General features: G+C 40.7%; 1 protein-coding gene across 1 annotated transcript in view; it reads left to right on the top strand.

Annotated features, from left to right (window-relative positions):
* The first annotated feature begins 1,528 nt into the window (after positions 1-1,528).
* Positions 1,529-23,437, top strand: part of LOC119899303 (myosin-10-like) — a 67,678-nt gene continuing 45,769 nt past the window's right edge. The window contains 3 exon segments of the mRNA XM_038713829.1: positions 1,529-1,873; positions 9,136-9,292; positions 23,346-23,373. Coding sequence (XP_038569757.1) covers positions 1,529-1,873; positions 9,136-9,292; positions 23,346-23,373 — 530 coding nt within the window.

Below are 23,437 nucleotides of genomic sequence, written 5' to 3'. Positions count from 1 at the left end.
ATCGCGATGTCGTCATGTGCGATTACTTAACCGCAAAAAGTGTGCGATTTAAGCAGAAAAAGTGTGCTGTGTGTGTGAGACTCTCAGTTTGCACTGCAGTCTGCTCATTATCTCCGCCCACACTGGGCTCTCGCATGTGCCCCTAAAACAGATAATTACGAACCACAAAAAGTAATATATGGGCAGTGAGCGAGTAACGTTAAAGATAACAACCTACCATAACCCCCCCTCCCTGCCCCGACGCTAATCGTTCAAAACATATCTGCACTGGCTTTGGATGGCTGGCCAGTTAACGTTAGCTGTATTAATACTTTTTGTTTTTCAACTTTTCATAAAGCTATAAAGCCGATGTCATTCACTTCTCGTCAACCGACCAATCACAGCCTGGATGGGGCGTGACATTATAAATAGTTTGACGTGCTACAGCAAATCATTAAATGTTGAACAATATGATTATTGACAAGTTAATATAGATAATTTTGCTTGCACAAGGATTAAATAAATAAAAACAACCCACAGAAATGAAACAGTTGTAACTAGATTTAATATTCAACTAGTGGTAAAATAGTATAGCCTACATGAAATTATAATAAATATAGTAATTAATATATTAACATTATACTAACAGTATATTATTAATTGAACAATATGCTCTTTATTTAATGTTATAATATTATACTAATAAACTCATTGACACTAGTTCCTCCTCCAGGTTGTGGAAAGAGCCTGTGCAGTGGACCGATGTAGATTTAGATCCAGGATGCCGCTGTGCCAGTATTTGTCTCCTCCTAAGAGCAACATGCACCCCTTGTTCTGTTTTACATCTGTTTTACTAAAGTTATTGTTATAAATATTGTTTATTGTTTAACTTTGTTCAAGTTGAGAAAAACACATTTCAAAATGACAGTATTTTGTGCATTTTCCTTGACAATCAAGCAAGTAGAGTCATGGTACCATTTATTCCATTATAAACGAATCGCAATATTGTCCACAATAATCACAATATGACTTTTTCTCCAAATCGTGCAGCCCTACTCACAGTCCTTCAGAAGTACTCAACACTCTGATACAAAAATTCTTTCAAATTCAGCATCCCATGTCGCCATTTTCCAAGCTGTCATATACCGCCGAGGCTTTCGTCTGACAGAAGTGGGCGTGGTTTCATTTCAATTTGGAAAAAAACGTTGGATGCTGACAGACGTCAAAATGAACTCCTGTGATTGGCTAAAAGAGTTCTCTGATCTCTGAACAGTGACCGCCCCAGGTGCCTTTGCTTCACATTTTACATAGTGTAAAAAGTGAACTTGACAATTGTTTTGCTCCAGCAATGCCTTCAAATGAAAAAGGCCTATTAAAAGGATATTTTACACTCTTGAGTCACACATGCTCTATAAAGTGAACGGTGTGACATTGGTCAGCTGCATGAATTCTTATTGTAGCATTTTCTTTGTTGTTTGTCAGATAAACATGATAATTTTCTCATCTCTACAGGTGGCCTAGTGTGTTCTGCTTCTGGTCTCCAGCAGCAATGTCACAGAGGAGTGTGCAGGAGGACCCGGAGCGGTACCTCTTTGTGGACCGCGCCGTGGTCTACAACCCGGCCGCACAGGCTGACTGGACTGCCAAGAGGCTAGTATGGATCCCATCAGAACGCCACGGCTTTGAGGCTGCTAGCGTTCGCGAGGAGCGTGGAGATGAGGTGGTGGTGGAGCTGGCAGAGAATGGGAAGAAGGCGGTGGTCAACAAGGATGACATCCAGAAGATGAACCCGCCAAAGTTCAGCAAGGTAGAGGACATGGCTGAACTCACCTGCCTGAACGAAGCCTCCGTGCTTCACAATCTCAAAGACCGTTACTACTCTGGCCTCATCTATGTAAGTATTTGTCATTCACTCATAACAACTACTTGTAACAACTTGTAACTATGTTCTTCCACACTCTAACCAAATTAAGGGACACCCGAGTAGCTCAAAAAAAAACAACTCAGTCTTGATACTTGTTAGCGCACCATTTGTTTTTGTTTGTTTAAAGAAACCAAATTAAGGTCTGAAAGAATTTTTAATTTGATAATTAGTTTGTTTGACTGATTTATCACTTTATCTCTTGTCAGCATAAGAGCTGATGTAAACAGTTCCATCAAACTGTCTATTAGCCCCTCAAATGTTTGTCGTACATCAAGTAAGCTCAGCTCAGCTGGAGAAGCAAAGTCAGTGGACAGTGTGGTGTAGTTTAGTGCATTTAACCACATGAAGTCTGAATGACATGAGAATCATCAACTTAAAATGTGCGCAATATGCTTATTAAACTCATCTGATCCATTCTTTACAAAAACATCTACATATCCTAGCATTTCATATTTGAGTAAGAAACAAATTTCCTTCAATGAACAAGCCATCATGTCCTACATAAGCTGCCAATTTCCCTTGTGATTGTGACCCAGTTAATGACATGCATTCCTGGAATAGCCCAGGCGAGGAGCTTGTGCACCACCTGAGACTTCAGGGAGGAGGCAGTGGTTGAGAGGTTCACACTTACAGGCCTCGTCACAAAGACAGAAGTTTGCTTGGCTAAACTAGATTTTACGTTTAGTGTGAGAAGGATGGTTTGTTTCCTTATTCAGTCATTTTGCTCCATTACTTACTTGGTAAATGATTAGGATTTAGACGGTGGAACATCTCCCCACTCATTAAAAGATGTATGTAAAGTAATGTCAGAAAAATGAAGAATTAGTACCTTTTCTGCCTTTGGAAGCTTATGGGTGAAGTCATGATATTTGAAAGGTTAATGAAGACACTATGTATTCTCTGAGTTGCTGAGGCATGATTACTTCACTGTCATCATCCAGTAGATGGCCTGCAAAACCACCAGCAAAATGGCATTATGTACCTCAGGGGAGGAATTAAGGGAAAGAATCCATTCGTATGTGTTTTTACTGTTTCAAACAGTCTGTGATATTCAGTTTATTACTGCTTTGCACCAGCGTTTGTACTCGACCTGCATCATATGATTTCAGTGTTTCCCACACATAGGCTTTACTTGGGCAGGCACTTTCTCTCTCTCTCTCTCGCAAAAACGGACAACAGACCCGTCTGTGAATTGAATGGTTGATATCATAAACACTGCTGCACAAACCTGTCCAACACAAGGCTGTCAGTGTGAGACCTATCTTCAAAACGGTTATTAGCGAGCATGTAAGGATCCTAGCTAATAAGGTTAGCTATGTTAACTTTGGAAAACAGCTGTCGAAGTTAGCACGCTGTGTAACTGGTAGTCAACAGGTGCGTTCGAGATAACTGGCTGACTTTCGCCGACTTGATAGATAGGGGAATAAAAACAGCTCCATCAAGTCAGTGACGTTTTGCAGCGCAGGTGTTGTGCCGAATTCTACATGCCTGCCATGAATTGCATACACCTCGCGGGAGGTAACGCTCTTTTATAATGAGAAAAGAGGTGGATGCAAATTTCGGCAGGTAGCCTACAACATCTGTTTTGCTGAATTATGCATTCACTTATTAAGGTATTTTTCAGACACTTCACACGCGCTGTTCACATTGTTTGAAAGTGGTTAACGCCACATGTTTTTGCTGAACCTCAAGAAATGGTAGCCTACTTTTACTAAGTGTAATAATATGTTAGCGATTGTTAACATTTATTAAACCCCCCGCCACAGTTACGCTGTCAATCTGTGGGAAACACTGGATTTTGGGGGGGCGTGTGCAGTCAGTATTGACTACCAGCTATATACAGCGTGCTAGCCTTGAAAACCCAGCTGTACTCTAACATTAACTTCTCCTTAGAAGCTTGCTAATAACTTTTTTCAAGCTGGGTCTCTGACATTGACAGCGTTGTGTTGGACAGATTTGTACAGTTGTGTTCATGAGGGAGAGAGAGTGAGGGAGCAAGAGGGACGAGCGAGAGGATGTGCTGCACGAATGCTCTACGGCGCTCTGCAATCAAATATGATTTTAAATAGGCCTAGCAAAAAAATCGAATATGTGGTGGTCAGCGGTGATATTGTGGCGGGTCGCCACAAATAAATGAACGTATTGGGAAACACTGGCTTAAAAGATGACGATTAATTGATTATCACAGTTGTTGCAGATTCTCTTTTTTTATCTATTGACCAGTCGTTTTAGTTCTAAATATGTTACATCATGGTCTATTGAGCACACATGTGACACTTCGGTGACCCTCCAACATGACAGAATTAAAATCAAAGTCTGATCCTGTCCTTTGTTTATTTAGATGTTTTTGGTTGTTAACAGGCAAGGTGTAGGTGAGCTCTGCCATGTGGTCGCTGTCTACTGATGGCTCCCTGCCAAGAGGCCGTTTGGTTTGTATCTCCTGAGAGCAGAGGTTTTTTGCCACCGCATTAGAACAAAGAGGACATTACCATGACCTTCAAAAAAAATTTCAAATTTTGTAGATAGAGTAGATATCTCATAGAGGTAATGTCTTTGTATGACCGAAAAAAAAGTTAATAAGCGGTTCCAGATTTTGCATGTGCTGTAACAAAACAAGCTACGGCAGTGTAGTCATCTAGTTCACTTCTTTATTTATTCAGCCCAAGTTAAAAGAACATCTGTATTTTCAGTATTTTCAGAGGGCTTGTAAGGGAGACAGAAGTGACCCCAGCCCTGTCTCTTAGCTTAGGGAGGCCTCTGCTGAGTCACACTGTAACCAAACCGCCTTAACAGTGTTCTTTGTGCTCTCTGATAAGCAACAGCTGTCTGCTCAAATAACTGAATTCTTTTTGTCAGTTTTGCTTATTTAATTAACAGCCAAATCCATATCAACTTTTGAATGTTTCTGCTGTTCTGCAGGGTTACAAACATGCCTTTCTTCTGATCCAGTTTGCTCATTTAGTCTATTTTTGTGCCGCTAAATTACCATCTTATTTCTTTACTCCTCAAAGCCAAAGTCCCCACGTGTGAAGCTTATGAACAAGGAGTTTTAAGAGATTTGAGTTGCATGCACACAGAACTCTGTTGGTCATTTGCTTTCCTGACTGCATGATTTTCTAGCTTACCTTTCACATCAAATCAAGCATAGCATAGCATAGCGCTGACATAACCTCTCTGATGACTTCCATCCACACAGCGGGGCAGTGGATGTAAAGGTGATAATCTTCAAGCTTGTTGACATTAGGGCGTATTAAGAAAGACTTTATTGCACTGAAGAAATGGGCAACTTCCTATACTTAAAACATGTTTCAGTCATTGAAATGTTGATGGATATATGATGTCATGCCTGGCATTGCTGATTAGCATTGTTGACCATATGGTTCAACCCAGTGGCTCAGGAGAGAGGAGGACTGGGTATAGCACTGTGATGTCTTATTGAGTGCAGGGCACTCAATGCTCATCCTTTTGTTGCACTGGTGGTGCAGAGTGTACATCCTGAAGAGGAAGGCTGGCAGCTCCAGGCTGAGAGGTTTATGTGGATACTTGTATACCTTTATTGGCAGGCTGTTTCTCTTTTCATTAAGCCCGGCTCTCATTGGAGCATAGGTCTCTTTTGTTCACAGTTGCCTTGACTGGGACTCAGTTGGCTGGGTTTTCTCTATCTTGTGCAGAGGTGGAGACTTTGTTAAAACCCAACTCGATGACTCACACACTTCCCTGCTGACACACTTGTAGAGTTAATGCTGCCTGATGGAGGCGTCACAAGATTTCTGCAACTGTGATTCCTCACATTATTTAGTTGTATTAAGTCTTTTTCTTTGTTACACAGGTTCCACTCCTCTCAGCTGACAAAGCTGCTTGAATTTAGGTGAGCTCCCTCTCGTAAACAGTCAAAAGCACTCAATGATGACAGGTCCGCCATTTTAATCAAATGCTGTGAGACTGAAGAGCACCTCAAGATTTAGAGCAAATACAGAGCTATGAGAATCTTCACTGTCTGTCAGGGCAATATTGGAGTTGTGTTGTGTGAGGCAAATGCATCTCTTCGTTTCCTTGGGAAGTCGGCAAAGATACTTTTGTTGGTTTTAGGGTTTAAAAGACGTGGTAGAGCCCAGTGAGCCCAGTTATGTCAGAATGGAGGGCACTGATTCATGCACCCCAGAAAGTGTTTCCCCTTTTCCCATTGAGAGAGACTGAGGCCCTGTTGCTAAGCACTGCTTGGTTCACAGACATTTATTTGGACATTTCCGGAGGGCAGGGAACCATTTCAACTGTGTCACAGTTCTCCTCTGTTGACCAGAGTTTCTCTCGGTTGTGGGCTCAGAGCTGTGTTGACTAGCTCAATCCGATTAATCAGCTCAAAATAACCTAAATTATGTACTCTGAGATTCAAATGAAGTTCAGATATCAGCAGATTCTGTTGATTGTAACTTTACTCTGCGTAGACGTTCTTTTGTGCAAACTCTGGTATCCCCTTGCCCTCAGAGCCCCACTAATCCCTCAAACACCCCCTGGGGTCCACCATCAAGAACAGCCAGCTGAGTCATCCCAGTCTCCACTGTCTGTGGCCATGCTGGGTCAGGAGCACTGATCTGTCTGCCTGGCGCTGTGCCCACCATAGGGGGTTTGGGAAGGGGCTATTATGGCAACGGATCTGTAGTTCCTCTTGAACTGGGGGGTTGAAGGCCATCTGGTGACATTACCCCCTACCCTCCACACACGTGGGCTGCAGCACCCCACGGTCACCACCAGTGACACCTCTCAAGTGTGTTACTCTTATGTATATATTTCTGAGAGAGTTACGGTTTTAGCCACTCCATTGTCAGCAGTGTTCTGAATTTAATTAAAATCCTCATTTGATTGAAGGTTTTGGGAAATATGGAATAAATTACTATCATCATAATCATTTATTTATTTATTTATTTATTATTATTATATATTTTTGTTTTACCAGAACATTTTTGTGATAATCCTATAACTTAATACATCTATCTATGACTACTTCTGTCGTGTTAAGCGATGTGTATATATATGTGATTATATTGAATCATTGCCCAGCCCACATTACAATGTAATTTTTGGCTCCACAGTATTAGACTACAGAGATGTAATATGTATGTGCGAGTGTGTGAACCGCCATCCAGGTGACAGTTGGGATGTGTTTGTCAGAGGTCTTTCTTTCACTCAGACACAGAAACAAACACACACACACACACACACACACACACACACACACACACACTCAATCCACTCTTCTCCCACAGCATGCTTTGGTCATGTCACCTTTGTTCCAGATCAACAACCTTGTTACCCAGCCTGACGGTGCACAGAGATCAGAAAGGTGGGGGGAAAAAAAGGAAGGGATGCAGCGTAAAGGAGTAAAAAGCACAAGGAATGTTGGTACAACTAATAGAGGATGAGAGCAGGGACCAAAGAACAGTAAACTGTCAAAGAGGTCTGGTTAGCAGAGGGAGGACAAAATGGCTATGGACACCCTCTTTTCAGACTTTTGATCCCAGTCATTGAAGTGTGATTCAAAAAGCCCTAATCCTACAGCATGCACGTTATACTGTGTACCCCATGCACTCTTGAGTTACTGGAGTGCTCCAGCAGCAGCAGCAGACAGGTCAGGGATTAACCCTGTCCCAATGCCTCCGAGCCGACCGGAAGTACCCCGCGCTTTGAGGTAACATTTACTAGCACACTAGTAACACAGTGAATCAATATATTTGACCGTTGCAACCCGAGCTAAATGACTCGTTTCACTATCAGAATGTGATCCATTCTCTCGGTAACATTTGAAAAGGCTACACCAGGCGCACGTTTACAATTTTACCCCCATTTACGTTAGCGGAGGGCTAAACTTGAAGTTAGCCTGCTCGGCCGGCAAAAGTCAACACAGTGGGCGCTACTGCCGACTAGCGTTTGGGGGTGTAATTGCAGAATGACGGACACACCTACGCACAAGTATAAATGCATGGCATAGGTACGCACGTAGACACTACGCAGGAGTATAAATGGGCCTGTAGTAGTGACACTTGGCAGTAAGCCAGCGACTTGCAGCCGTGCATTGTTTTCTGGCATGAACTGTGAATTCATAATCTGCACAACACAATGAGCCTCATGCAAGAACCACTTGTACAAACAGATTTATTTAGAAGTGGCACGTAGTGTACAACAGATTAAAAGAATTTATGGCATTCACCAATTTTGCTGTGTTTTCTCTTCGGTACTTGCAAAATTTAGGAGTGGTCCAGACCTGTTGTGCAAGTCCTGTACAGTCTGCCTTTCTCCACAAGGCAACAAAACACTATATAATAAATTTGGAGTTTAAATATGATACTGAAATAAAATATAACATAAGTATATTAACTAAAATAAACTAAAATGCAACGTTAATATTCTGCTCACCAGATCATCATCATTTTATTTGGCATGTTTCACAGCAACTCATACAGTTCAGTAGTTGCTGACTGACAGCTGACTCGCGGTCTCTATGCAGGTCACTGTTCAGTATCATCCTATGTTGCACTCGACTGTGTAACTAAAGATGTTTTCTAATAGTTTTGGATGCTCCAATACCACCACTGATAATTTCTGAAAGCTGGACTTGAAGCTTCACAGTATTTACTCTTTTGTAACATTTTTGGGAATGAAACTTGCCCACAAGTGCAGCAGAACAGGCAACGTTACACAGCAATTTTAGGAGCATTGATTTTGCTAATAATCAAATCTCACAAAGGCGCACATCCTCTTGAAAAGAATGGTGGCACCCATCAGCCTGAAACAAGCGATTTACGACAAGTTTGTGCAGTTAAGAGAGTATGGTGAAGCTGTCTTGGGACACTCGCACGAACAAATCTCAGAAAACAGTAACAGACATTTAGGATAAATATGCGAAAATGTTGCACGACTTTTGTTGTTGTTGTTTTTGCACATAGGAAAACAAAAGTTTACAAAACCAATCATTGTAATAGTAAAAAATACTACTAAAATTGTATTTTAATCTCTAAAGGTAGCATCATTAGCATCCACTAAAATCCATACTCTGCACTGTTTCTTCTATTTCCCTCATACATTGTTTTGTTCCTAAAAGGGTCTCAGACTTTTTGTGCCTATTCACTGTCCATTTAGTGCTCAGTATAATCAATTCATATGAATAGTTAAATATAAAATATTAAGTGTTATGTGATGAATTAACAGGAATAAACAACCATGTTTTCTTTTTATAGACATACTCTGGTCTCTTCTGTGTGGTCATAAATCCCTACAAAAACCTACCCATCTACTCAGACAACATCATTGAGATGTACAGGGGCAAGAAGAGGCACGAAATGCCCCCTCACATCTACGCCATCTCAGAGTCTGCGTACAGATGCATGCTACAAGGTAAGAGTGTTACTGCTGTGTATGATTGCTTGTCATGTACCTCCAGCCACCTCAAATACAGGAATGACCACTGCAATTTACGTTAAAATGCCATAGGATGTCAGAGTATTGGCTTCAGAGGTTTTGTGTCCCATCTTGCTAGATGTGATTTATCTTCGCTACTTGTATTGTATTTCAGTTTTGATACTTCCATTAGTACACTTACATGGCGTACACTATGTACACATTTGCATAGTTCGTAAATGTCAACAGGGTAGTCTTGTCTCAAATCAAACACTGCTGTTGTGCAATAACCGGAAATGACGATCACAAGATTTGACCGCTTCTTCTTCTTCTTTTTAATAACAATTTGGTACCGGGCGGATCATTATCGCTATCATTTGAACGCAGTTGTCGCATCACTTGATTGCTCACTTTACTTTAATTAAATTTTATTAAATGTTAGTAAAAGTGAAGGTGCGACTAGTCGCAGCCGCTTCAGCTTCCACAGCAGCCATTTTCACAAGTTTGAAAATCCGTTGCTGGTCCCTCCCCTTCCACTACGTAGCTAAGATGGCGACTGTTAAGGGTGAGAAGCGTTCAGCATTCCACACGCAACTTTTTTGACCGCTATGAGTGCACCATCAGGCTATATCTACACTACTACGTTTTTGTTTAAAAACAGAGTTTTAAAACAAAAACAATCTCTGTCCACACTAGTGTTTTAGCTGCGTTTCAGAATTGAGCTCCGTCTATATTAAAAAGGCTGAAAACGCACATCTAGTGGCCGTCCATGTACACTGGCATGCGTGTGCCGGTGTAAACAAGCAGATGGCTAACTCCGCTGTTGCCAAGATTTGGCTAATGAAGAAAGTCATACTAGAGATGAAGAACCACACCAGAGATTTTTTGGGACCGACAAAGAGTTGGAACTGTTACTGACAGTAATACAGCAGTCCAAAGCTCTTTTGGCTGCGGAAAACAGACTGGGAGTTGTCACAAAGTAACAAGTATTATTGTTAGTGTTATTTGCACAGTATAAAGTATTTTAATAAAAAACACTGTCGGTAGCATTGTGTTTTTGTTTTGCATGACTAAAGGTGTGTTCACACCGAAAGCGAATGCAGCGTTTTGGGCGGCTTCAAAATTATTTTCAAGCATCCGTCTCTACAAATATGACTAGTGTCTCTGACATTCAACATATTTCCAAATCTTCCCAGTTACTTATTTAAGTTGCATTTTTTATGGTGATCCTTTAATAGCATGACACTGTCATCTGTGGCATCCAGTGTTTATTTAGGAACATAAAATCTTGTAAGTGGAGGCAGTCCACTCAGGACGATGTCTTCAAAGATCCTTGCCTGGTAGATGGAAAGTATCCAGGCTCTGAGCAGTGACTGACTGGGATCAGACCAGTGAGAACAGAGAGGGTGACCCCATTGTGCTTGACAATAGGTCCTTTGTGTGCTTGCGAGGGCCGACCATTGGGGGTGGTGACAAACTTGACAGTCCCATCAGTCCTTTTAGGCTGTGTTCTCCCCATGCTGGTACACAGAATGAAGTTTTGGTAGTGTCAACAAGTAGCCCGATGATACCTTCGCTCTCTTTACACAAAAACTATGGTTGTTATAATTACAAGACATATTTGACTAACCTCCTTTTTAAATCACAAATGCTAGTTTCTTGTAACTTTCTCCTCTTTTCTTCACACCCTCTGTTCTCGACACACTGCGTTTCTACATGATTGGACATGGACACGTGGGGGCAGGGCTGGGAGACCTGTCAATTAATAATGCTTTGATTCCAACATATTTGTGTGTTTTCTTATTTCTTGAAGCAGTCACCATCTTATGAAAATGCTGCTTCTATTTACTGTATGTCTCAGAGTACAGAAGCTCTGACCTGTAAAATTTAACGCACTGCTGCTCCAACCCATTTCCAGTTGTGGTCGTATCAGAATTAACAGTGTTGTGGTTGAAAAGGAGGTTTGTAGGTTGAAGATTAGTGGAGGCCAGCTGCTGTTCAGCTGTGGCCCTGAGCATTTCAGCAACCCGGTTACAGTTTAAAGATAAAATAACCAGACAGGAATGTTGTTTTTTTGGCTCATTCAGCAAATTAAATATCTGACAAATCAAGATACTTTATCACTTTGAAGATGTCCCCTCGGTCTCTTGCTGTCTTTCCACACAGTTAATTGATGAACAATCATTTGATAAATCTTAAAAATAATCACTTAATCAAAAATTAGAATAATTTTTAGTTGCAGCCCTAGCCCAGTACAACCAAATATATTAAAGAGATACAGTAACTACCGGGGTATAAACGGTCTAGCAAAGCTTCTGGCTGTTGGCAAACTTTACCATATTGCCCAACCCAGCCGCTGTTATCTCGTTAAATTTCAGACCTTTCACACATCGTGTTTAGACTTTGCAGTGTCAGTTGCCATCTCAACAATAAAGAACACTTGAGATAAATAATTTGTTGCATCTAATTTATGACCTTTGGAGCGGAACAGTTTGGCAAATCATATTTACTTCTGAAGGGTGTCTAAACCTCGCAGTGATCTGTAAATTACTTCAGCACTGCTGTGAAGCCGGTCAGTTAAATGAGGTGTTACCTAACAAAGACGGGTTGTGCAAGCAGACCTCTCGAACTTTCAGCACATCTGTCATTGATTAGCGGTCCAGATACTTTATATAATTGTGCTCGCTGTTCAGCCGATGTGAACTCAGTGATGCACAAGAAGCTAATTTTATCATATCTGAAAATGTGTTGTAAAGATATGCTTATGCTTGCTTGAACAAAGACATATGTTAAAGAACCGGTCATGTCAGCAGTTGCTATTGATTCCAAGAGTGGACATGCAGCAGCAGCACCGAAAGTGTCCCAAGGTGGGGTTTTGAAACAGGGGGTCTTTGTTTCAGTGGAAATGGTAAAATACCCCCCTTCTTGAGTCTCTCCCTGATGTTTTATCAGGGCATGAGGTCAAGTCCAGCTAGATCTATCTTAGCTCAGTGAGTATTTTCTCAAAGCACAGCTCTTTGATTTCTCAACAGTGAACACAGCACTTCTCATCTAACATGTCAGCAGCATTACGGATATTGATATACAGATTAAACAAATTGTTTAAAGAATGCAAAGCATGGTCAGTGAAGTGTACAGTGTAATCTATACCGTCAGGAATTTGTGATAAAATGAGCTTGGGAATGTTGATAATGGCACAGCGTACTCTCTCAGCAAACACTGGTCCACCTGGTACAAATGAGGTCCATTGCAAACAGTAATGGCTTTGATGGCCTTTTGAACCGAGGCTTGATTCCGGCCTCTTTCAACCTACCAACCAACAAGAGCAAGGCAAGGCAAGTTTATTTGTATAGCACATTTCAACAAGGTAATTCAAAGTGCTTTACATATAACATAAAAGCAACAGGGAAATATAAAAAAGTTTAGACGCAACATAGGGAAATTGAAAAAATACACATTAAAATATAATAAAAGTTACAGTGCAGTGTACAATCAGGGTTAAAAGAGTTAAATGGAAAATAAAAACAGGCTGAGGGGTTGAGCAAATAATTGAGTTACAATTACAATAAACAGAGAAGTACACTTAATCTACTCTCTCTAGCTAGTCTGTACTCGGATCCATAGCAATCTTTGGGTCCACTGAAACTCCAAAAGCCCTCGGACACTACAGAGAAACCAGGACATGTCTGTCTGCAGGCCGCTTTGATCCAGTTATACTCTGGACCCACCTGCACGTTTACAGGTGGACAGAGGTTCCTGCAAATCACTCAGGCGCGAGATTTAAGACCACTTCTTTCACTCTGTTCAATCTCACTCTCATTATCTTTCACTCATTTCTCACCATGTAAATATTTAATTAAAAGCAATGGTAAAAAGCTAAAAAAAGTACGAAAACAATACAGTAAAAATTACAGTGCAGTGTAAGTTATCAATCTACTAGTTAAAGGCAGTGGTAAAAAGAAAAATCTTAAATATTTAATTAAAAGCAATGGTAAAAAGAAAAGTCTTCAGTCTTAATTTAAAAGAACTGACAGTTTCAGCAGACCTGCAGTTATCTGGGAGTTTGTTCCAGATATACGGAGCATAATAACTGAACGCTGCTTCTCCTTGTTTAGATTTGACTCTGGGGACAGAAAGCAAACCTGCCCCAGACGACCTGAGAGGTCTGGATGGTTCATAACGAAGCAGAAGATCAGAAATGTATTTTGGCCCTAAACCATTTAGTGCTTTATAAACTAACAGCAGGATTTTGAAATCAATTCTTTGACAGACAGGAAGCCAGTGTAAAGACCTCAGAACAGGAGTGATGTGATGTGATCCATCTTTTTGGTCTTAGTGAGGACTCGAGCAGCAGCGTTCTGAATCAGCTGCAGCTGTCTGATGGATTTCTTAGGGAGCCCTGTAAGGACACTGTTACAGTAGTCGAGTCGACTGAAGATAAATGCATGGATAAGTTTTTCCAGGTCTTGCTGAGACATAAATCCTTTAATCCGTGATATATTCTTCAGGTGATAGTATGCTGACTTTGTAATTGTCTTAATGTGGCTCCTCAAATTCAGGTCTGAGTCCATGACTACACCAAGATTTCTGGCTTGATTTGTGGTTCTTAACATTACAGATTGAAGTCGAGCACTGACTTTCAATCGTTCCTCCCTGGCTCCAAAAAAAAAGCAGAGACCAGACGACATCTTTTTGCAAAAAGCGATCCATCACGTTTCCAAATGATGGCATAAGAAGCTGTAGATGAGGTACAGATTTATAATCGCTGAAACAATTGTTCTTTTTCCCCAAAAAAACAACTTTTTCAGATGTGGTTGTGGACAGTGAAACTGTTTTCTTTGCAATAGAACCCAGTGAAGCTCGCAGTTTTATCCTTAGTACTGGTGAGTGTTGTGGTGAAGACCACCTAAACCGAGACCAAGTCATGACTAAGTCCAGAGTGTCTTGAGACTGAGTCAAGATCAGGATCAGGGCCCCATGCTACATGACACAAGATAACATGTGAAACATGATCATAGGCACTTCTCATATTGATCTGAAAAGATCCACATTCCCATAAAAACATCCACAAACACTAAATTAACTTAACCATCTTTATTCAATACTCCTTTTTCATGTTTTACCATCCACTTCACACAATACAAATTTTGTGCAAGCGTAAAGTTTTCTGTTGTTGTGGAGATATTGTGTGCATCAAGCCAATGCTTTCCAGACTTCAAACTGATTTGCATTCATTCACAAATTGGAAAACTGGAAAGCACTAAATATATATTCCAATAAAATGAAAGCTCTGTCCTGTAACATCTGTTTGAGAAAAGATCAAACATGGTGGTACACACGTCTCTGAGCCGTGACCAAAGATAAAACTGTCTGGTTTGTCGTGAGCAAAGACATGGCTTGTTCAGAGGTAGTGTCAAATGTTGAGTACAGTGTCTTATGTCCAGTTGGCATGTCCATTCTTTTTGGGAGACTGAACACAGCCGTTGAGCGGGAAGCTTGTGTGACTGATTGTGCAGCTGATTCCAGCTGATTTTGTTGCTTATTGTACCTCCTTCCATCAAATTCTTAGATGTGGATCAACTGCATAAATACCATCGTGTTATTGTCACCTAGCATATGAGTAGACTTAGTTTATATGAGTCTTCCTCGTGAAGTCTCAGATAGTTCTTTATGTCCAAACTTCACCTGGTGGCTGTTTTTGTTTACATCAGCTACTGGAAGGGAGACGGCGTATCAGACCAATATTTCATTATACAATATTATGAGCTAAAGAGGATTCTGCTTTGTCTTTCTTGTTCCTCTTGTCTGTAATAAATATATCACCTAGTGTATGTCTTATTTTCCCTTTCACACTCAATGGTTTTCCGTTTTCCTCCCTCCAGTCGCGTCGATTTGGCTGCCACACAACCTGTCACCGCTGATTTACTTTGCACCTGATGTAGATATTAATCACAGATTTCCTAAACGATTTTCTAGACCAGTTTCTTAGCTTTAGTTTTCATGAATACCTTGAATAAAGATCTAACTCCTGTTCTCAAGGTTTCTCAAACACAGTTGATCTCCCCGTCAGATCTCATTACACACGTTGCTTCTCAGAAATGCTCCACACAGGAAACCAAATACTCTAAAATTTGTTTCCATGTGTAAGTTCTTGGCTGAAGCGCTAGCCCCAGTTCTGCCCACACCAGAAGCCTTTGCCATTATAGCCCTCAAATGGATGGTTTAAAACGATTGACTGCTTTGACTTTTAAAACCTTATTGATAGATAGCTCTGTGTCAAGGGATAGTCCAATCCCTTTTGACCAATAGAAAATGGCTTTCTTATATTTGGAAAGTGCAGTAAGATGAGAGACATGTATTGGTTCATGCCACTGCAAACATGACTATAGTCTTCTTTTAATAGGCTGTAAAACCCCTTTGGCGCCCTCATAAGTATAACTGCTCTGAGGTGTTACACTAATAAACAATCACAAGCCCCCTCTGTGTTATTAGATAGCTTTTCTGTGCCAGAAAGGACACTGCTGACACCCAGAATTCTTCAAAATCAGCAATACTTGTTGTAGTTTAGTTTCATACCAATACTCCTGCTCCATCCAAGTAGCAAATCCCATAATTGCCAAATGGGATACTTAACCCACTACCCACTGGAAAATCAAATAGTCCATGCATAGGCATTATGCAGTTTTAGAAGTGTCTCAGGTGTTGTTCAACACAGCCTCAAGCCAGTGTTGTGTCATAGCTGGATGTACTGCTAGATTTGCAGGATTACATTCAATTTGAGATTAACATTTAAAAGTAGATAGTATTGAATAAGCATGACAGTAGTTGTAGTATCTGTATGAAGGATGCAACACTGAAGAAAACTGGACTTTGTAGAACAGCACATCAGTTGTACGTTTTGCTTGTAAAACACTTTAAAACGAAATTGAAGCTGTGAGGGTTTTTTGAGGTTGTGGCTCTAAGATTAGAGGAGCTAAATTGCAACTGGCTCCCAGGTTAATAAGATGTGATGGTGGCAAACTTGTGGACTAGAAAATAATGTTAACAATGTTTGGAATTAGTTGTGTGTGATGGGGATCGTTCATTTTTATTGATATTGATACCCTTATTGAGAATGCTTAATGATCCGATTCTTTATCGATACCTCTATCGATACTTTACTATTATTTAGTGATGGTTATTTGGTAAGACCAGACCCAACGGGCATGAGGTAGGCCTGCACGGTATGAGGAAAATATTCAATGTGCGATAACGTTATATATTGAGATGACATAACACTTGCGATAAATAAACATATATTGTGTGTGCATACGTGTGCATATTAGCTGCGTGGTTGTTTTTAATATTTTAAATACAGCTAAATGTTGTTTCAAGAGCAGCAACATTAATGTTTACAACAGCAAAGTAACTCAATAACTTTATCTGACATCACAAGTAGTGAGTGACTGATGTTATTAGAAAGAATAACATCAGTCTGTATCAGTCCCTCCTCCTCTCAGGTAACGTTAACAGGTAGAAGGAGGAGCGGCTGGTTTGTTTCAGCCAGCAGTTGAGTTTTTAAGACTACAGACCAGTCTGTGCTCCAGACAGACAGCTTTCTATTTAGCTTGTTTTTAACATTTGGCTAATACCAAGCTAGCGTTAGCTGTGCTTGTATAAAACATACAGGATGAGATACTGAGGACAGAGATGATTAAATTAACCATTTCTACATGTTTAACGTTACCTTACAGACAGGTGTATTGATAAAGTATTGTCTTTTTACTTGCGAAGGTTTTATTGCATGTACTTACAGTAACAAGCGTAGCTGTCATCAACTAACGTTACAGTAGTTTGGAGCTAACTTAAAGAGGTGGTATTATGCTTTTTGGCATTATTATTATTGAGTTGTATATCTTTTTTCGTGCGTGTAACAGGTTTGCAAAGTGAAAAAGCTCAAAGTCCAGCCCAAAGGGAGTTCCCATCTCCCACAGAAAGCACTGCTCTGAACCGTGTGAAAACAGCTCGTTTGTAGTCCAGCCCTTCACTTCCTTTACTTGTGATGTCACAATGAAAATGCGTGATAAAGCTTGCCAATTGGCTAGTGGGGTAAGGCATGCCCTCAAACCAAGCTAGTCTGAGCGGAGGCCCTTCGGCTTGACTCGCCTTTGTTTGGTTTTACATTGTAGAAATGTTGTACCTGCCTCCAGGTACTTTTTTTCGTATCACCTCACCTCCATCGAGGTTCCAAGCAAACTGAGGGATACTAAAATGTAACATGAAAACACGACAGACTGCTGATTGGTCAGAGAGAATATACACTATTCACTGCATACAAGTAAGATGCATCACTCTGTAGCTCAAGAGCGGAGCGTACAACACAGGGTGAAAAGAGGAGCTGCAGTAATGTGCAGTATGAGGAAAAATATGGGGTTTTTTGAAAATTAACCATTTAAACCTGTTCTGGTACAACCCCTAAATAAGATTTTGAACCTGAAAATGAGCATAATACCACCTCTTTAACCCTCACCGTTATTCCACCGCAACGGCGCAGTCCCTCACTCGGCTGCTGCCGGTGTGTGTGTGTGTGTGTGTGTGTGTGTGTGGGAGCCGATAGAGAGCAGGCAGAGACTGCAGCCTGATGATTTTCTTATCCATTGCGTTTCAAATTAAATCAGATTTGATGCTCGAGACGTAACGTTACGTCATAGGACCCGCTAGTCTTGATAGCAGTATCGATAAGCTCAAACCTTATTGATTTTCGGGTTTTGAGAAATTTTGGAACTGGGTCTCGATCCCCATCCCTAGTTGCCTGATCTGACCTCTTCTCAGGACTGTGTGGGCGTGTACAAACTGTGCTTGATTAACATCTCCCTCACCCTTCTGTTGATTTGGTGGCACCTGTCAGGCTGGATAAACTTTCACCATCACTATTCTTATTAGATAATATATTTTTGTGATGTCACATAACTCACAGCATAGCTTCACCCAGCTTCAAGCTGACTGCGTCTGACTAAGCGGAGTAACTAAAAACACGTCTGAGGCTGTGCAGAGCCTTAAGGAAGTGTTGATTCATTGTCTGAATAATCATGTAATTCAGCTATATAATTGATGTCTTCTAATCTGCATTTGCTGAGATATTTTCTTTAAGAGAAAGGGCTCAGTAAGCAGTGGACAGCCCTGTATGGTAGTGAGGAGTCAGATGAGCTCTTTGATTTTAATTTTATAGTTGAGTGGACGCTCATTTACTGAAACAACTTGTATAACTGCTACTTGATGACTTGGGTAATGGTTTAATCTGTACCTAATAAAACACCATCAGTGACATTATAGTGTCCTTTTTATTCAGACAGCATTGAGACAAATCTGTTTCCCCCTGTTAATGAGACAGCTCATGGGTTTGTCTTCATCACCATGAACATTCAGCTGATGTGTTCTGTTTCCGTCACTGTGGTTTTGTGGAGATTTTTGTCTCACTGTGACACTTTAGTAATAGCTACATCAGCCTGCACGACTGGTTTCTGAGGTGAGTGTTTGCACTTCATTGCCACTCCTAAATACAGGCATTAGCCATCAGTGGCAGACACTGGCCCAGGCCCAGCATGCCACAGCCTCACAATGAGCTCACTGTCGTGAGCTGAGATCAGACCCTTTCTCCTCTCTCCTTACTGGGAGAAGCACCACATGCAGAGCTGCTGTGTTTATGTCAAAGCCACAATGCATACTCAAATGGTTTGCTATCATCTGTAATACCATTGACACAGACGATGTCTATCTGAAGACTATTTTTATCAACATGTGTACATCGGCTGTGTAGCCTGTGGCATGTCCATGATATCTTTTAAACCTGTATGTCTGAAATACTTTGAAGATCATCTGCTTTATTCCAACTTTTATTTAATCTTGCTATTTTTATGATCTGACAATGTTTCCCCTCTCAAATATCAAATATTTAAAAATGATATTCAAACTTCTCCGCTTTCCCTCTAACTAATAATGATATATCCTTGGGGAATCTTCAAGGCCTACTGCACTTAATGGAGTCATGTGAAGCCGGCAAGAACATTACCAGTCATGTGAAACCCACAAAACAGTCCTTATGACCATCAAGAAATGTTACGGAAATAACAGAGCCTGTTTGGATAGCTCTCATCTGCACAGACCCACAGTCCTCTGCCAGTAATCAGCACTTCACAGTCTGGAGAGAGAGTAAAGATTGCAGCAGCGCTGGCAAACTGGTGAATGGACGTGAACAGTCTCAAAATGATTGGATCATAATTTTCCACTGTGTCTGCAGCCAGCCTGATAAAGGAGACACTAGCTTTCTGGGTGTTGTCTGTCTGATTCAGATAGGGCCGTGAATGTAAAGAGTGATGAGAAAGAGGTGGGGGCTGATTGGGGGGGATAGTGCTTGCATGTGTGCTGTCATGCATTTGACTAGCTCAAGAGATCCTGAAGGACTGAAGTCACTTTAGTGGGTTTGCATGCATGTATGCGAAGGCAAATTCCCCTTGTTAAGGTTCTTAACTGCAGGAAGTTCCTGGTCAAAGCCAGGAAACCCAGGTTGTCCTTGATGAGCCATCCAGCTGTGTCCTCAGTCAGATAACCTCCCATCATTTTACCCCACAGTCAGCACTTCAGTCCAGGAAAACTTCTTCACCTCTGGCAGAGTGGTCCAGCCCGGGACTCAACATGTACTGAATTATTTGAAATGTTCACAGCACATCTTACAGCAGTGATTCCTAACAGTTTTGGCTTGATGACCTGCCAAAATAAAGCAGTGTTTACTTGTGACCCCCCCCATCACATGGGCAGTTCAAGTACAGTTGGATTTTTCTTATAGATTTTTAGAGGACTGATGATGCATAACATACATACATACATACATACATACATACATATTTTAATAATCTGGAAGTTCAAAGACAAAATGAGTGTCCTCCTTCCTCTTTCTTGAAGAGTACATCAGGGAGCCATCAGACTGAAGATGCTAAAATGAATTAGTCAATGACCGGACCATTCTGCTGCGTGTGCTCTGCTACTCATTATTAAAAATCAGCTCTCTCTCCAACCACCTCTGCTACTGTGGGTTTAATCATGTATATCTTGTAAGCTTGTTGCTGCAATGGCAGAGGAATCCATCCACACTGAATTTTGTCTTTTGTCATCCAGTAGTTTTTCAGGGAACTTTCATTCCTTTATAGAGACTCTTGTTTTTTTTATGCTGCAGTATTTGCTCACTTCAGCAGGTTTTGATGGCACATCAGGATAAGAGAATGTATGTTTTATCAGTGTGTTGCATTTTCCGCCTGTTGTCACAATTACGATCCACCATAAATTCATTTGCAAGCTCTTGTTGCCTTGCAACCATGTGCTCAGGGCAAACATGAGCAGTTTTTTTTTCATGGCTGATGTTGAGTTACTGTATTAGTTTTACAAAACTAAAAAGCAATCTTTGGATAAATATGGCGTTGAGGCTAGAATTGGCTTTTTAGTCACACAGCCATTTTTAAAGTAACAAAAGACTTGTCTTTCTCTGAGTTATTAATGGCTTATCTCTCCCAAGACAGTCTACTAATCACTAACCAGGGGTGGTGATGGTGCAATGGATAAGATGCCTGCCTTTGGTGTGAGAGACCCGGTCTCAATTCCCCACTGTGACCCAGAGTAAGACACTTAACCCCTGCTCCAGAGGTGTGCGACCCCTGACATATATATATAGCAATTGTAAGTCGCTTTGGATAAAAGCGTCAGCTAAATGAATAAATGTAATGTAAATGTAATGCACCAGCTCGCCAATCACCAATCGATGGTAACTCCGTCAATCAACAAACACGTAGACTCTGCAATACAGTTACAGTATTTATGGCCTCTGAGATCAGGCCCCTGGATGAATGGGCACTTACTCCTCAGATAGAGGTAAAGGAAACTGTCTTAGCTGGAATGAAACTACACAATTAACCTTAAACTGTCAAACCAATCACAGGTCTTTGTTTTGAGCCCACTTCGATGAATTGCTTTCTGCTTCAAGTATAATGTAGCTGCATTTTTTATTTGGGAATAAATCTATCTTATTTGGTTTCATGTTGTGGTGTCATTATAATTGAGGGTCATTTTTGTTTACAACATTTTTACGATGACACTGGGATTCCAAGTGTTATTTAGTTTCAAACATTTAAACATATTTGAACAAATTGAAGGAAGGTAAATATATGTTATATTTAATGTTCAAATGCAATACTAATAATAAATAATCTGTCACAGCTGCTGTTCTTACTGAATAAATCTTGGGCCATGACACATGGTCAAGGCCAGGGTTGTAACTCTGAATGGCCGAGCAACAGTGCAACATTAAGTCAGCAGAGTGCAGAGTGAAAGAGTCTGATGACTTTTATCTAATCTCTGGACTTACTCCTGTGGTGTCCGAACAATAATGCTGCGATGATGTGTTGAGAAGAAATCCGCTTGACACTGTTCTTGATTATAAAAGTTTATTACATCAAAGAATTCAGCATCAATTACAAGCTCTGCAGCAGCTTGGAGAGTGACCCAGCCCGATAACCACTCTGTCTCTCTGTACATCGAACACAGCTTATATAGGACATGTTTAGGTATCTGCTAAATACCATATAAGGGCACAGTGCTGTAGGATAAGTGAAAACATCTGTTAGACACCATAGAAGGGTTCAGTCCCTTCATACACACATAACACTGGGTCAGAGGTCAAATTCCATAGGAGGGTTCACTCTTTGCACACCCATCAATCATTACTCCCCCTTAAGAGTTCACTGTGCCTCTCTCCAGCTGTAATGGTCAAATGCACATATGTTATACACCACACTCCTCAGCCAGCCATGTGACTGGACAGGAGGCCCTGTCTCTGTGGGGGGCACTGACGGGAAGACAAAGTACTGTTTTCCCATGACATCACCATTATTTTCCCCTATTGGGCCCCTAGATGACTCTGATTGGCCCCAACGCAAGCTCACAAGACACTCCAAACTGGAATACCCCAGTGGTTAATGGAGACACATTAGGTATCATATTTTTTGACCCCAGTGCTAATTGCCATAAGCACAGCACACATTAACATTTTTAGGCAATTTTTTTTAGGCAATAACGAATCACTGTTTGTGTCATCATGCTGTGGTTGACGCCATGTTCAGTCCAACTTTTTACTAATCTAGCTGACATTTTTAGAAATCCTTCATTATAATGGTCTACTTCCAGTATATCCCAAACAGAAGACAAAAGTATTGTTTAGGTTTCATTAACCTCATTCAATTCTGACCAAAATTAGCTTGTTGCATATATATATTGGTATCGTTGTATGGGTTGTTATGTACATATGTTCTGTACATATAAATCTCTTAAAAAATAGATTTCTTTTTTTTTTAGCTCAAAGAGGCTTGCCTCGTTAAAAAAAAAAACATTCATTGTTGGTAGTGGAAAGTGTGTGTGTGTGTGCGCATTTTCACTTAGTTCAATAAAGCTGTATGCAACATGAATACGATATTATGGGTTTTCTACAATAGGTTCCAATTCTGAGTTAATAGATACTTGCATCAAATAAAGTTTCAAGTTTATTTAAGTCATCTGTATTTGCTTGAATAAAATTAGGAATGATACTCAGCACCCTGCATTTACCGGTATAAAGCTGACATTACACTTGCCTTATCGCTCCCATGCAGTGATTTGACTTCACAGTGCCGCTTTTCTACATTTCTACATTTCTACTTCTGATGTTGCATTCCAGGAAATACCTGTGGTGAAATGCTGTGAACCTCAAGCTTACTGAAAAAATATGCCCTGACAAGTCATTTTCTTATTCTGATAAAAACAAAAACAACTCTCAGGCTGTGAAACATGATATTTAAAACATGTGATGGCAAGCTCACATGCATACGCTAAGCTTGACTTTGACCTTCAAATCCACAATCTGCTGATAAGACTTTGTGCATAGTGTTTTGGTGATGAGGTTTGTCAATCAAACTTTGTGGACAGTAGAGACTGAATCAAAGACTGCTGAGGTTGACTCTTTTTTTTTCCCCCCTCTCCTTGTCTCTCACAGATCGAGAGGACCAATCCATTCTTTGCACGTGAGTATACAGGCTCAGGCCACTACTCAATGAATTTAGTTTTAGGTTTTCAATTTCATATAAA

This window comes from Micropterus salmoides, unplaced genomic scaffold (genome assembly GCF_014851395.1).
Source record: "Micropterus salmoides isolate LMB-PRFRI ecotype aquatic unplaced genomic scaffold, ASM1485139v1 Ms_hic_scaffold_12, whole genome shotgun sequence".
NCBI classification, from domain to species: Eukaryota; Metazoa; Chordata; class Actinopteri; order Centrarchiformes; family Centrarchidae; genus Micropterus; species Micropterus salmoides.
Note: the sequence above shows the minus strand (reverse complement) of the source record. Positions and strands in the feature narration are given on the sequence as shown.